Source organism: Phyllostomus discolor, chromosome 8, assembly GCF_004126475.2.
Source record: "Phyllostomus discolor isolate MPI-MPIP mPhyDis1 chromosome 8, mPhyDis1.pri.v3, whole genome shotgun sequence".
NCBI lineage: Eukaryota > Metazoa > Chordata > Mammalia > Chiroptera > Phyllostomidae > Phyllostomus > Phyllostomus discolor.
The window spans coordinates 76613307-76627613 of NC_040910.2; the positions used below are offsets into that span (position 1 = coordinate 76613307).

At 55.0% G+C, this 14307-nt stretch overlaps 1 protein-coding gene and 1 pseudogene across 2 annotated transcripts; both read left to right on the plus strand.

Annotated features, from left to right (window-relative positions):
• The first annotated feature begins 83 nt into the window (after positions 1-83).
• On the plus strand, positions 84-9805 carry SCARF1 (scavenger receptor class F member 1). 2 transcript variants are annotated; one of them, XM_028520022.2, is made up of 11 exons: positions 84-530; positions 845-906; positions 1087-1188; positions 2091-2613; positions 3961-4179; positions 4550-4678; positions 5471-5574; positions 6061-6181; positions 7339-7460; positions 7543-7689; positions 8338-9805. In XM_028520022.2, the coding sequence occupies exons 1-11, from the start codon at positions 430-432 to the stop codon at positions 9198-9200; spliced, it is 2493 nt and encodes an 830-aa protein (XP_028375823.1). In that variant the 5' UTR covers positions 84-429; the 3' UTR covers positions 9201-9805. The 2 variants fall into 2 exon arrangements, with proteins under 2 accessions (XP_028375823.1, XP_035890286.1); XM_036034393.1 differs by lacking the exon at positions 4550-4678.
• LOC114503785 lies at positions 9382-12334 on the plus strand (annotated as a pseudogene).
• The last annotated feature ends 1973 nt before the right edge of the window (positions 12335-14307 follow it).

Below are 14307 nucleotides of genomic sequence, written 5' to 3' on the forward strand. Positions count from 1 at the left end.
CCACCCTGCTTGGCCAGGGGTGAGGGTGGGCTGAGGCCACCTCACAGGGTCCCCTTGGTCATCACTGGGTGGGGAGGCCTCTCCCAGCTTGGGCCTCACTGAGGATATGACCTAATGGGAAACTACAGCTGCCCCCCTCACCCCACCCCCTCACTTGATCCCAATACCCCATGGCTTACAGCTTCATCTTCCCCTCCAGATTGAAACCAGCCCCTTAAGCCTCCACTCTGCACTCGGCACTGGCCCTCATTTCCCTTTCCTTTCTCTGGTATTGCCAGTCTCCCCAACACCTTTGTGCCCACCCTCTCAGGGAGGTGCCTCTGGGCAGCCCGCCCCTCCGGCCTGGTTTCCTCAGGAAAAGCCTTGGGAGGAAACGGGGAGGGGGGTGGGAGCTGTGGGGGCCAGACTGACTCCAACCCGCTCGCTGCCATGGGGCCTCGGCTGCTGCTCCCACTGCTACTGCTCTGGACTCCGGGGACCCAGGGGTCTGAGCTGGACCCTAATGGGCAGCATGTCTGCGGGGCCAACAGGTGGATATTGTGGGAGTCTGATGTGGGGGGGGGGGGGGTGGCCGAACTGGTGCTGAGGCCTGGTGGGGAGGGGAGGAAGTGAGGGAAGAGGTCATGGGGCTGGAGGGAGGGAGACTTGGGAAGAGCCGGGGTGGGGGGTGGACAGGACAGGCTGGAAAGGCCAGGGAAGGAGAGGGAAGGGGTTGGGGTCAGTGGGGCTGCGACTCGCCGTTAGGCCTGCTTGAGGGGGCGGAGGCAGCCTCCCACATCTTAGCCAGAGACAGTGAACACCTTTGAAACCAGGCTACCCCCCGGCTGACCCCTCTGCCCCACAGCCCCTCTGCTGAGCTCCAGTGCTGCCCAGGCTGGAGGCAGAAAGATCAAGAGTGCACCATCCGTGAGTAGCCAAGACCAACCCCCACCCCTCCTGGGGCCTATTTCCCCGCCTGAGCCCAGGAGCTAGGGTCCCTCCTGTGGCACACACACCCAGCCCTGGCGGGAACCAGGAGCCAGTGCGAGGGCAGAAGGTCCCCTGGTCGAGCCCCAGTCTTTTTGACCTGGGTGGGGTGTTTTTCAGCCATCTGCGAGGGGCCTGACGCCTGCCGGAAAGACGAAGTGTGCGTGAAACCAGGCCTCTGTCGATGCAGACCTGGATTCTTCGGGGCCCAGTGCAACTCCCGTGAGTCCTGAGTCTCGCCGGTGGGATAAGGTTGCTGGGCAGGCCTAGGAGCAGGGAGGCAAAGCAGGGACGATCGCCACGACCTTAGAACAGCAGGGCCAGAGCCTCCCAAGCTGAGGAAATTGAGGCCCAGGGACAGGAAGTGACACTCCTGGGAGATGCCCTGACTCATCTGGTTTTTACTTGTACCACAATGCCCTATGCACAGTGTCAGTTCTGGGCCCTTCACCTTCCGTTTCAACTCAGAAAAGTTGGTAGAGATTCCTGTTAATTGCAAAATGGATGCATTCTTGGTCTCCCCCACATATATCTGTACATGTTGGGGGTGGGGGGGGGTGGCAGGAGGGCCCTGGCCAGGCTGTCTGCCCTCTCTGGCAGAAATAAGGGCTTGGGAAAGGGGTTGGTGGGCAGGATAACCAGAGGGCAGCTGACAGGAAGCGGGGTTGAGAGGAGACCCTGGGAGGGAATGCGGCTGCCTCTCCTGCCATCCTGATGGGCAGCATCCAGGCCTTCCCTGGGCCCAGCGCACCTCCAGTGCAGTGGAGGATCCAGTGGTAGGGAGGAGGGGGCATGCATGAAGGCCCCCCCCGCCCCCCCACTTCTGTGTGACTCTGGACAAGCCCCTTCCTTACTCGGGATCTTTAAATGTGTTGCGGGATGTGAAGCGGGGAGGCTCGGTCACTGCTAAGGGCTTTTGTAGTTCAGAGTCTGGGGCAGGAAGTGAGCTTTGCTCCCGGAGGATATGATGCCAGATGTTCCAGGGGTCTGTTCCTGGCTCTTGGAGGATGGGCCTGGCGCCCCTCTTCATTGTGGGAGAGGACCCAGAGCCTGCATCCGTGCCAGTCCTGAGCCCACTGACCCCCTTCTGTCTCTCCCCATCCCCACCCTTCCCTGCCCCGCAGGCTGCCCGGGCCAGTACTGGGGCCCCGACTGCCGCGAGAGCTGCGCCTGCTACCCCCATGGCCAGTGTGAGCCGGTCACTGGTGTGTGCCGCTGCCAGGCCAACCGCTGGGGCAGCCGCTGCGAGTTCGAGTGCTCTTGCAGCCCTCATGGGCGTTGCGACCCGAAGACCGGCGCCTGCTACTGCGAGCCCGGCTGGTGGTCGACCAAGTGCAACCACCGGTGCCAGTGCAAAGCGGGGGTGCGCTGTGATCAGAACACCGGCTCCTGCCTGTGTGAGGCGGGCTGGTGGGGCCGCCGCTGCAGCTTCTCCTGCGATTGCAACGGCTCGCCTTGTGTGCAGGAGTCGGGCCGCTGCATCTGCCGGCCTGGCTGGTGGGGCCGCGAGTGCCGGCAGCAGTGCGAGTGCGTGCGTGGCAGCTGCAGCCCAGCCTCCGGCCAGTGCTCCTGTCCGCCGGGCTTCCGCGGCGCGCGCTGCGAGCTGCCCTGCCCAGCAGGCCGCTACGGGACGCAGTGCAGCCACCGGTGAGCCAGGCAGGCGGGCAGGCGGGGGCGAGGGGCACGGGGCGCAGTGGGAGAGAGGTGGAGGGAGTGAGGAGGGCAGGAGGGAGAAAGCGGCGCGGTGCTCTCCTCACCAATCTAAAAGGGCAGGATGGAAGCGGGGATAAAAGACTCTCAATGCCCCGAAGTCCGGCCTCCCGCTCACTCCCTTTTTATCCGATTACGGTTAACAGTAACAAAATACTAGTATAGCAAGCCATACTTAGAGACGGGTAAAGGATGAATCACGAGACAAAATGATTGCATGGTCCCTTTGAGACGAAAGGACTTTCAAACTTTGACCAGCTCCGCTCACAATAATACGTTTTACGTCCCACCTAACACACACCCATGTATGTACACATATCACTGAAGTAAAAGCTTAACCAGACAGCACATTCATTTTTGCTACACATATATAATATGTGATTATAATATGCAATATACTCTATTTAATGATTTCTAGTCTCTCTCCCCAGCCCTTTTTTTTTTTTTTTTTTTTTTTTTAACTGCTGGTTTGGAAATGCTACAGTGATTTTAGGAACTCCCGCTTCCCCCACTAATGAGTCTAATCCAAGCACATGATTCCAAATAATTAAGGATCTGAGGGAGAAACTTCAAGTAACTGTTAAGGATCAATGAGAAATTAAGATGATAGGAACCTAATTGGAAAACTTGCTAAGAGGGTAAATCTTAAGTGTTCTCATCACAAGGAAAAAAATTCTTTTTCTTTTTTCTTTTTTTGGTCTCTGTATGAGATAGTGGGTGTTAACCGTTTGTGATCATTTCACGGCATCTGCAAGTCAGGTCACCGTGCTGTGCACCTTAAACTTGTACAGTGCTGTATGTCAGTTATGTCTCGATAAAACTGGGGGGAACTCTCAAAGATAAGATAAATTTGAAATTATAGTGGTGAAACAGACATTAAAATGCTTTTATTCTCACTGATTTTCATGTTATGGGGTAGGAGATAGAATACTGGGTCCCGTCCCCGTTGGGGCGCTGTGGGCGGTGGGTGCGGGCAGAAGGGAGGCGAAGGTCTGGTGGGACATGGCTGCTCTGACTGGGTCGGCAGCGCCTGGTGACCCTGGGACCCAGAGACCCAGGGAGGGACGAGTCCCGGAGTGGAGGGTTAGGAGGAGAGGCCTGGCACTCTCTAGAGTCTGTGGAGATAAGTGGTCCCGCCTCTTTGTTGCGCACTGCGGGGAAGCTGAGGCTCAGACTTGCCTCAGTGACTTCTCTGGGACCCGGGTGCTCTCCAGCGCCCCTGGAGGCCTGGGTGGGCACTCCACCCATTTGACCTGAGTGTTTCCTGTGAATTTCTCTTCCCAGCTGCGGCCACTGCAAGCAGAATGAGCCATGCTCTGCGGACACGGGCAGCTGCGAGTCCTGCGAGCCCGGCTGGAATGGGACCCAGTGCCTCCAGCCCTGTCCACCTGGCACCTTTGGCGAGAGCTGTGGGCAGCAGTGCCCCCACTGCCGGCTTGGGGAGACCTGTCAGGCAGACACTGGACACTGTCAGAGCTGTGACCCTGGCTGGCTGGGGCCCAGGTGAGGGACCCGCCTGCTCAGGGTGGGGTACACCTTCCTTCAGGATCCTCACCCCAGTTGCTCCCTCTGGGATAGGAGTTCCCTCCCCCAAACACACACTCACACAGCCCCCTGGAGCCTGCCCCATGGCAGAGTGAGGGGAGAGAGATGGACGCTGATGAGGCCCTGGGCAGGTTCTTTTCCAGCTCCCTGCCACTGGGGCTGCCTGCCCTCTCCTCCCTCCAGGGGTCTCTGGTCTGTCACCCGTTGGGTATGTCCCCAGCTTCAAGGCCCTCTTTGTACCCAAGCTTCACTGCTCAGCTGGGTTCCTGAGTCCAGCAGCATGGGGGCAGACGGGCAGCGCCCCATTCAAAGTCTTGCCTCACCTCAGGTGTGAAGACCCCTGTCCGAGCGGCACCTTTGGGGAGGGCTGTGGCTCAACCTGCCCCACCTGTGTCCAGGGGGCTTGTGATGCTGTGACTGGGGAATGTGTCTGCAACGCTGGCTTCTGGGGACCCGGGTGAGGACTGGGGCCCTGGCAGAGAAGCAGGGGCCTAGGTGGGGCCTCTGTGAAACCTGTTTCCTTGCCTTCCCTTCCTGGGCGTCTCCAGCTCCCATGTACCCCCTCAGCATCCTCATTACTGAGGAGCTGTCTTTCCTGTTGTGGGGTCTGCGTCTTCCAAAGGCGGGTCAGAGAAAGTAAAGCTTCATGTAGAAGGCCTGGCTCCCGGCCCAGCTGGGGAAGTTGTTTAGGGGTAGGGCTCTGAACCCCACTGTGGTTTCTTAAGGGCTTAAGGTAGGAAAACATAACCCATGTCAGTGTCTCCAGTGTCTGATTTTCCAGCCATGGGACGAAATCTAGTATAACATGGAAGAGACCCTATTTTATAGAGGAGGGGACCAAGGCCCAGAGAGGTAGCGGCAGGGTGGGACCTGGGTCAGACCTCCAGGCCCCAAGGATGTCTATGCATGCCATCGGCATCTTGCTTAGTTCATACTGCAGCTGGGTGAGCAAGGGGTGAGGATCATAAGTGGACTCTGCCTGAGGATTACAACTGGGGCTGGATGCCACGGGACAGCTTGTGGGTGGTCTCCCTGGAAGACGGGTTTAGGGGCTGAGGGATTCTCCCAACGCTGTCAGGGGTGCTGGGCATGTGGCTCGGAGGCAGGAGGGGTCTGCCAGGCACTATCCAGGGAGGTCTGCATGGCTGGGATGGAGAGTGGTGCCCAGAAACCTGCCTCCCCCTGCCCCCTGCCCACTTCTGTTCCTTCTCACCCAGCCTTCAGCCTGTCTCTCCTTGTCGCCCCACAGCTGCAACGCTTCCTGCCCATCTGGCTTCTATGGAAGCAACTGCTCTGATCCCTGTGAATGCCCAGGGGGACCCTGCCACCCTGTCTCTGGGGCCTGCCAGCTGGGTAAGGTGGGAAGGAGGGTGCAGGTACAGTAACCAGGGAAAGATTGGCCCTTTATGTGGGCTCCAGAAGCTCATCATTTCCCAGGGAGGCTGAGTCCACTTCACAGAGACATTCCCTATGCCTGAAATCTGTATGGATGCTTTAGGGTCCCCTGAAGATGTGACAGAGCCTCTGTTCCCTGGGAAACCAGGCTAGCACCCGGGAAATGAACAGGTAGGGGGCTGGACACTGGGATGCGCATCAGTCGTGAGAACTAGGGGCAAGGGCTTGGGGAACAGACCATGGACCATCAGAACGGGACAGAATAGCAGGGTGGCTGCCTGGAGGACGGGGCCTCCAGGTTGAGCAGAGTCTATGTCTCTTGGAAGACAGACCACAGGTGGGAGACTCTGGGGAGGAGGCAGCTCAGCTAGAGATGTATGAGAGACAGGAAGGCCCTGAATATTTCACCATTGCTCATCCCCACCCTGCCACCCTCTGCCCCAGGGCCTCACAGCCAGGATGCAGCCCTCATTGCCGGCATCCTTGTGCCTCTACTGCTGCTCCTCCTGGGCTTTGCCTGCTGTGCCTGCTGCTGCTGGGCTGCCCGCTTGGACCCCAAGGACAGGTGAATGCTGGCTTTCCTTTTATGGGTGGGGAAGGGCTGGCTTTGTCATACACTTAGGTCAGAATCAATGGGGTAGTCGGCAGTGGCCCTGGCCCGGAGATATCAGATCAGCCACTTGCCTTCCTCAGAAGCCTCGAGTGGGAGTCAGTCACACGAGCAGAAGCACCAGGCTGGGGAAACTCAAACCCACAGCACGAGGCTGAGGGTTTGCTAACTCACAGGGGCCAGAGGAGGAGGGTACGAAGGCAAAAGCAGCAGGCAACTTTGGGCAGGGAGCAGAAGAGACCAGGTCTTACCCCCCAAAAGGAGAGTGATGTGCAAGTCGGAGCAGTGGGCGAGCAGAGAACGTGGCTTTCCCGGAGAGGAAGAGGAAGGGTTTGGGTTCGAGGTCTGCTAGAGACTGTTGCTCCCAAGGGGTTTGTCTCTTCATAAAATCTCATCACATTTCTCTGCTCCTTGGAGAGACTCACTGCAGCACAGAGGTTGGGAGCAGGGGGTGTGGGGACCAGAGGATTAGCAGAGGACAGAAGACACTGATACGGTGACTCGCTGGTCACTGGCGCGCTCAAAGCTTGGGCCCTGTGTCCTGGACTCCTTGTCTGGTGCTTTCTTACAGTTCGTGCACTAACCCTTGAGTATGTCCTCCCATGTGCTGACCTAGTAGCCTGTCCCCTGGGGCACAGAGCCTGGCGGGGAAGGGACCCCTCACATGAGGGCCAGGATGTGTGCAAAGGCTGTCAGGGGACAGGTGAGGAACAAAGCAGGCACTTGCAGTGTCGGGGTGAGGCCAAGGGCAGGCTTTCTGGAGGTACTGTCACTTCCAGAAAGCCAGGTGAGCTGGGGCTCAGCTGGGGTGATGACAGCACATAGCTGCATTTTGGGGAACCCCACCTGGTGCCTGGTACTGTGTGGGGTCCTGAAAGAAGCTCTGATAGATTGTAGTTGTCCCCATTTTACAGGTGAGGTAACTGAGGCCCGGAAAGAGGTAAAGTTTGAGCAGGGTTTCTGTGCCAGGTCCGTTGGACTTTAGAGCCACGCTGCCCTCCGTGGCAGGCCCAAATCTCCGGCTCGGTGAGGGACTAGGGCTGTCCTGGCCCTTTTCTCCTGCTACCATCCTACCCCAACCAGGGGTCTCACACACTGACCACCCTCCTCAGGGCAGCGAGAGATGGAGCTGCTGTGTCCAGGATGAAGCTCCAGGTCTGGGGGGCGCTGACCAGCCTGGGCTCCACGCTGCCCTGCAGTTCCCTCAGCAGCCACAAGCTTCCCTGGGTGACAGGTAGGTGGGCGCTGAGGGTCGGGGGCTGGAATGGGACAAGGCTTCCCATCAGGCCCTGCCCCTGACCCGGCTCCCCCTGCAGTCTCCCACCACGACCCGGAGATCCCCTTCAACCACAGCTTCATCGAGCCGCCCTCTGCCGGCTGGGCCTCGGATGACTCCTTCTCTTCTGATTCCGAGTCTGGAGAGGAGGACGAGGGTCCTGCCTACTGCGTGCCACCCCAAGAAGGTAGCCCCCCTCCAGCCCCCTGGGTCACCTTCGAATCCTGCTTGGGTGTCTGGGAACCCTTCTGACCCCTTTGTCCTATAGAAATAACCACCCCTTACTTCTATAAAGTTCTCCAAACTTCTATTGTGGTATACAAAATGGAAACAAGATAGATTCCCGTCCTTACCCAACTTCTAGTCTGGAGGGTGGTCATCGGACACTTACAGGACGGGGTGGCATGCGCTTGGATGGAGGACGTACAAGGAAGGGCTGTAGTCCAGTCGGGTCGGGGCAGACTGAGGTCCGGGAAGATGTCTCAGTGCTTGTGATATTGGAGTCGAGTCTAGCAGAATTAGGAGTTAGCCCAGTGACAGGGAGAGGTGGCCATGGTGTTTCAGGAAGAGGGAACAGTGCACAGAAATAAAGGCCCCGAGGTGAGGGGAGCTGGTTAGAGTATGGCTTTAGTCAGAGTAGGGAAGGAGGGAGGGGAGAAAAGAGTGTCGGAGAAGTAGTGTCTGTTGGGTCCACTCTGCCCTGCCTCTTTGCATCCTTATCCCCTACCCTGCCCCATTTTTGAGGCCTCCCAGAAGATACTGACCCGGGTAAGCCAGATGGGACGGGGTGGCCAACCCGTTGGCTTTGGCCAAGCTCTTCTGTCTCCTCTGCCAGGAATAGTCCCTGTGGCCCAAGCAGAGTCGCCAGAGGCCAGCCTGGTTGGAGGTCCCTTCCCTCTCCCTGAGGATGCCTCCACACCATTTGCCATCCCGCGCACCTCCAGCCTAGCACGGGCCAAGCGACCGTCAGTCTCTTTTGCTGAAGGGACCAAGTTTGCACCGCAGAGTTGCCGGAGCTCAGGGGAGCTCTCCAGCCCACTCAGAAAGCCCAAGCGGCTCTCCCGGGGGACCCAGCCAGGTCCTGAAAACCAGGAGGAGGCTGAGGAATCCACAGGCCCTGAGGTAGCAGATGGGGACAAAGCGCCTCCTGGAGCTGCCAGCCCCAGAGATTCAGCCAGTGGGCACCGCCGGCTTCCATTTGGTGGCCGGACAGTGGCTGAGCGTGTGGAAGCCATTGAAGGCAGCGTCCAAGAAAGCTCAGGCTCCATAACCACTATCTACATGCTGGCAGGGACGCCCCAGGAATCTGAGGGCCCAGTCCGGTCTGTCCTCCGCCGTTTTGGCAGCTTCCAGAAAGGCCAGGCAGGGCCCAAGATCAAGAGTGCCATCCCCAAGCCTCCACGTCGGGCACTGAGCCGGAACAAGGGCAGCTCCGGGGTGGCCTCTGGCTCTGCCACTCAGAGCCCTAGCTCAGCCACAAATGAGGAGCTTGCTGGGGCTTTGGAGTCTGCAGGAACCGGGCCAGAAGAAGTGGCCAGAGGACCGAGGGATGGCACCAAGAGCTCAGGGAGGGTCCAAGAGCCAGACCCCGAGGGTGGTCCCCCAGAACAAGAGCCCCAGAAGCTGGCTGATGAGGAAGGGCAGGAGGAGCCCCAGTATGAGAATGTTGCACCCATCTCTGGACCACCAGAGCCCTGAGGACCGTGAATTTGGGGAGTGGGAAGACTGGATAGGGGGCTAGGCATCCAAACTGCCCTTGCATCAGACTGTGTTTTGTGTTGAAAAAAGGCCCCAGGGCCAAGACAGGCCCTTCGCCTGTCTGCGGGGAAGTGTCCGAGGTGGAGGCCAGCTGGCTGTGGGCCCTGGCAGCGCTCCGGGGATGGTCTGGAAAGCCTGGGCAGAGACCCCGTGGGACGGGGTCAGGAAGGGGAAGACAGGGGCTTTTTCTCTGCTGTCCTGGACTCTGCCCCAAAAGGCGATGCTTTCCTTCATTTGCAAAATATCTTTCTGAAATGGGAAACAACCTAAATATTTGAAGATTGGTTGAAGGTTTTTTCTTAACAATAGGTTCCTAACCAACCATGAAAAATTATGTTGTGCGAGAACACTCAGTATGGGGGGCGGGGGCGGGGGGGTCTGTGCTATACCGTTACGTGTAAAACTAAGTGTTCTTTTTACAAATTACATTTCTTTTTGTGTCAGGATACATGTTTAGAATTCTTATTTTTGTGTATATTTTGTGATTGTTTTACAAACTTTTTTTTAAAGGATGTAAGCACATAAAGTCTCAAAGGAAAGGTGTCAAATGACATTTTTCTCTCAGATGAAATTGATCTTTTTAAACTTTTGTATAATTTGCAAATGTTTTTACTGTCTCACTAGATTTTTTAAAAAAGCAATATTCTTTGTTAAAAATAAATAGGACTAACATCACAGACATGTATGAAGTAAAAATAAGATTTCCCTCCTCCCCAGAGGAGGCTGGGGCACCAGGGAGGGGCCAGATTCACTTTCCACAGAACGCCTCCGGTCTCGTTCCGAGCCCTCTCCATCCATCCTCGTGTTGCCTCGTCAGGGAATGAGCGCAGCTCCCCCGCTATCACGGTGCTCAGTGTCTCATGAACAGCTCTGATGCTTCCTTTCAGATGTTTCTTTGTGCACATGAAGACAGAAGAGCGTACTGCTCTGTAATTTGCTCTTTTACTTAATACAATACATCCTGGGTATCTTTTGGTGTCAGTAAACATACAGCTACCTCTTTTTACAAAAGATGGCTACGTGAGATTCCATCATGTGGAAATAACAGGTTATTTAAACTGTCCCTACATATGGGGACTTGGGTTGTTTCTAATGGTTCTGATACAATAAATGATGAAGCATACAACTTTGTCCATATTTCTTCTTATATTTGTGCAAGTTTTTCTGTGCAAGAGATTCCTGGGAGTGGAACTGTTGAGTTATGGAGTGAGAACAGTAAACATTTGTGTACTTATTCCAAATTGTCCTCCAAAAAAGTTGTATGGTTTTCATATTCTCATAAATTATGGGGATATCTATTTCCTTACACCCGATCTGATAAGTTTAAAATGGTATTTCATTATTTTAGGGCAATAAAATTAAAATAACAAGTCAAAACTTTTTTCATAGATAAGTCATTTTTTAAAAAATATACTTTATTTTTAGAGAGAGGGAAAGGGAAGGAGAAAGAGAGGGAGAGAAACATCAATGTGTGGTTGCCTCCCGCATGCCCCCCACTGGGAACCCAGCCTGCAGCCCCTGAATGTACCCTGACTGGGAGTTGAACCAGTGACACTTTGCTTCATTGGCCAGCACTCAATCCACTGAGCCACACCAGCCAGGGCAGATAAGAGTCATTTTTATTGAGAACTATAGTTGTAGGAAAAGTTAAAACTTAAAAAAAAATTAAAATGTTTGATCAGATAAAAAATTTTTATTTTTCCTTTTTAAGCAAAAGATAGTATCATTAAAATCTGAATTTTGAGTGCGTTACTTACCTTGACTCTTAGCTCATCGGGGACAGTAATGGCTCACCTGCAGCCACATGTGAGTGCATCTCCATCCACGTTGGTCAGGCTGGTGTTCAGATTGGCAGTGCATGCTGGGAGCTCTACTGCCTGGAACACGACATCCAGTTCGATGGCCAGATGACAAATGACAAGATGATTGTCAGGGGAGAGATGATTCCACATCTTCAGTGAGACAGGAGCTGGCAAGCAAGTGCTCCAGGCAGTGTTTGTAGACCTGGAATCCACAGTCATTAATGAGTTCGCACCAGTGCCTGCCACCAGCTTTTCCACCCTCAGCAGCTCAGCACAGGCAAGGAAGATGCCGCTCAGTAACTACGTCTGTGGACACTACACCATTGGCAAGGCGATCATTATCCTCGTGTTGGACTGAATTTGGAAAATGCCTGACCAATGCACAGGTCTTCAGGGCTTCTTAGTTTTCCAGTTTGGGAGAACTGGTTCTGGGTTCCCTCCCCTGCTGATGGAATGTCTGTCTATTACAGCAAGAAGACCATGCTGGAGTTCTCCATTTACCCAGCCACCCTGGTTTCCACAGCTGCAGTGAAGCCCTACAACTCCATCCTCACCACCCACACCACCCTGGAGCACTCTGATCGTGCCTTCATGGTTGACAATGAGGCCATCTACGACATCTATCATAGAAACCTTGATATTGAGAGCCCAACCCACTCTACCCTTCACCGCCTTATTAGCAAAATTGTGTCCTCCATCACTGCTTTCCTCAGGTTTGACAGAGCCCTGAATGTCAATGGACTAAATTCTAGACTGCCCTGGTGCCCTATCCCCACATCCACTTCCCTCTGGCCACATACACCCCTGTCACCTCTGCTGAGGAAGCCTACCGTGAACAGCTTTCTGTAAGAGATCACCAATGTGTGCTTTGAGCCAGCCAACCAGATGAAGTGCAATCCTTGCTATAGTAAATACCTGGCTTGCTGCCTGTTGTACCGTGGTGACGCAGTTTCCGAAGATGTCAATGCTGCCATTGCCACCATCAAGGTCAAGCACAGCATCCAGTGTGTGGACTGGTGCCCCACTGGCTTCAAAGTTGGCATTAATTACCAGCTTGCCCCTGTGGTATCTCGTGGAGACCTGGACAAAGCACAACGAGCTGTGTGCGTGCTGAGCAACACCACAGCCATTGCTGAGGCCTGGGCTTGCCTGGCTCACATGATTGACCTAATGTATGCTGAGCGTGCCTTTGTCCACAGGCATGTGGGTGAGGGCATGGAGGAAGCAGAGTTTTCTGAGGCTTGTGAGGACATGGCTGCCCTTGAGGATTAGGAGGGTGGTGTGGATTCTGTTGAGGGTGAGGAAGAGGATACTAATCACCATTCCCTTCAGCCCTGCAACATGTCACACTCAGAACTTCAGGTTCAACAGCTGACAGGTGTTAAAGCTTTCTGGTTAGATTTTCTTCACTTTTACCTGTGATCATGTCTTTTTCATGTATACCTATACGATTTCCCCCACGTTTCAAACTAAAGGCATTGAGAAAGAATAAAAAACCTGAATTCCTATGATTATTCTAAGATGGAGCTTCTTTACATATACTATTTGCTTTCCCCAATTTTCAATGAGGTGTTCAACTTTTTCTCATTGATGTATATATTTCAGGGATATTAAAGATATTTAACACAATCAGTGAACGAAGAAAATGGAAAGTATTGTGGGGAGTGGTTAGGGAAGGCTTCCTGGAGGAGCTGTCCAAAAAGGGACCTGAAGGCCAAAGGTGAGAGAAAAGCACGTGCAACCACAAGCAATTCCATAAGCCTGGAGGATCTAGGACCAGGCAGGCCCACCAACCTCTATGGAAAAAGATGCGGGTGGGGAGGAAGGAGCCTGTGTGGGTCAGGTTGGAAAACTTGAACTTTATCCTTCAAGACAAATGGTAAAGAGTTTCTGATCAATTGTAGCAGAGGTCAGATTTACATTTTCCATAGCTCCATTGGAATGGGGTGGAGTGGAGAGAATGGTTTCCAGGGGCTGAGGCTGGAGGAGGGATAAACAGATAGGCAAATTAGGAGATATGGCTGTAATCGGTGGGGTGCGGTGCGGTGGAGAGGAAAAATAACAGCAGGTGTTGACAGGATGGTTCATGCTCTCTAACTTCAGTAGGTAATACTGTTAGTATCTCAGAAAGAAGGGGAGGAACAGTTTTGGAGAGAGAGCAATTTGAGAGATGTGTTTGAAACAGTTGAGATGTGTATGAACAGCTGCCCGCAGACAGCCCTCAAGCAGGTGGCCTACTAGGACAATGGAGGGAAGGAACAGAGTTTGTCAAGTGGTGGTCGCAATCTTGTGAGTGGTTTAGACTTTGCATGGTGGTGGGAATGGAATAGGTAACCAGCAATGATCTCCCAGGCCGACAGGGGCGGGCATGGACTGAACGAGCGTGCGGCTTCACGGCGGCAGGGGGCGCACTCGAACTGGAGAACGTGGAAAAGGGAAGCGGGTGCTCGGGGTCCCACAGCCCTGGGATGGTAAGTGAGCTCCAAGAGCATGCCAAGGAGACCAAACTCAATCTGGGGAATACCGAGGGTCCTCCGAGGTCAGGGTAGTTCCTCCGATCAGGAAGGCGAAGCCGAGCAGCTAAACCTCCAGTAGGCTCCATCCGCCTACCCGACCAGTTCCTTCAAGGAGGTCCAGCTGGCTTATCGGGCTGGGAGCTGGAGCCCTCCCGACTCCACGCATTCTCCCGGAAGCCTGACTTGTCTTTGCAGCTTGGCGTTGCCCACCGCGTCACCCTGAAGAGGCACTTACCTGAGGGAGATGTCCAGGAATGGGGTGAAGGTGGAGCAGGGTAGTGGGCATAGGATAGTCAACCCGGGCATGGTTCCCGAGGGGCCCCGGGCAGTGAATTAGAGTCTGGATGGGGTAGCGGGAGACACGGTACTAAGGGAAAGAAAAGCCCCAAACTCCCTCCTGGGGATCCTCGATGAACACGTCCCGGGAACCGGGCAGATATCACCCAGAAGTGGAGTCGGTGAATCAGGAAAGCAAGGAAGAGGCACCCCACGCCTGAACTGGGATCTGGAGAACCGAGTAAGCAGACATCTCCTGGATGGAGGACAATAGGAGCAGGGAAGCGAGGAACCAGAATGGCAGCGTAGTGGGGAGGAGGCACTGGAGGGGGCGTGAGAGGAACGACCCACAGGGAGCCAGAACATCGAGGCGTGGTGCCCAGGGCCGAGGGGAGACAGGGGACTCTATCGGGCCGGAAAGCGTAGTGCAGAAGCCGAGCTGGGTGCGCTAGG

Coding starts and splice junctions, on each gene's coding strand:
- SCARF1 (XM_028520022.2), top strand. CDS start 430: ATGGGGCCTCGGCTGCTGCTCCCACTGCTACTGCTCTGGACTCCGGGG. Junction 1,189..2,090: donor CGGGGCCCAGTGCAACTCCC/GTGAGTCCTGAG, acceptor CCTGCCCCGCAG/GCTGCCCGGGCCAGTACTGG. Junction 5,575..6,060: donor CTCTGGGGCCTGCCAGCTGG/GTAAGGTGGGAA, acceptor CCTCTGCCCCAG/GGCCTCACAGCCAGGATGCA.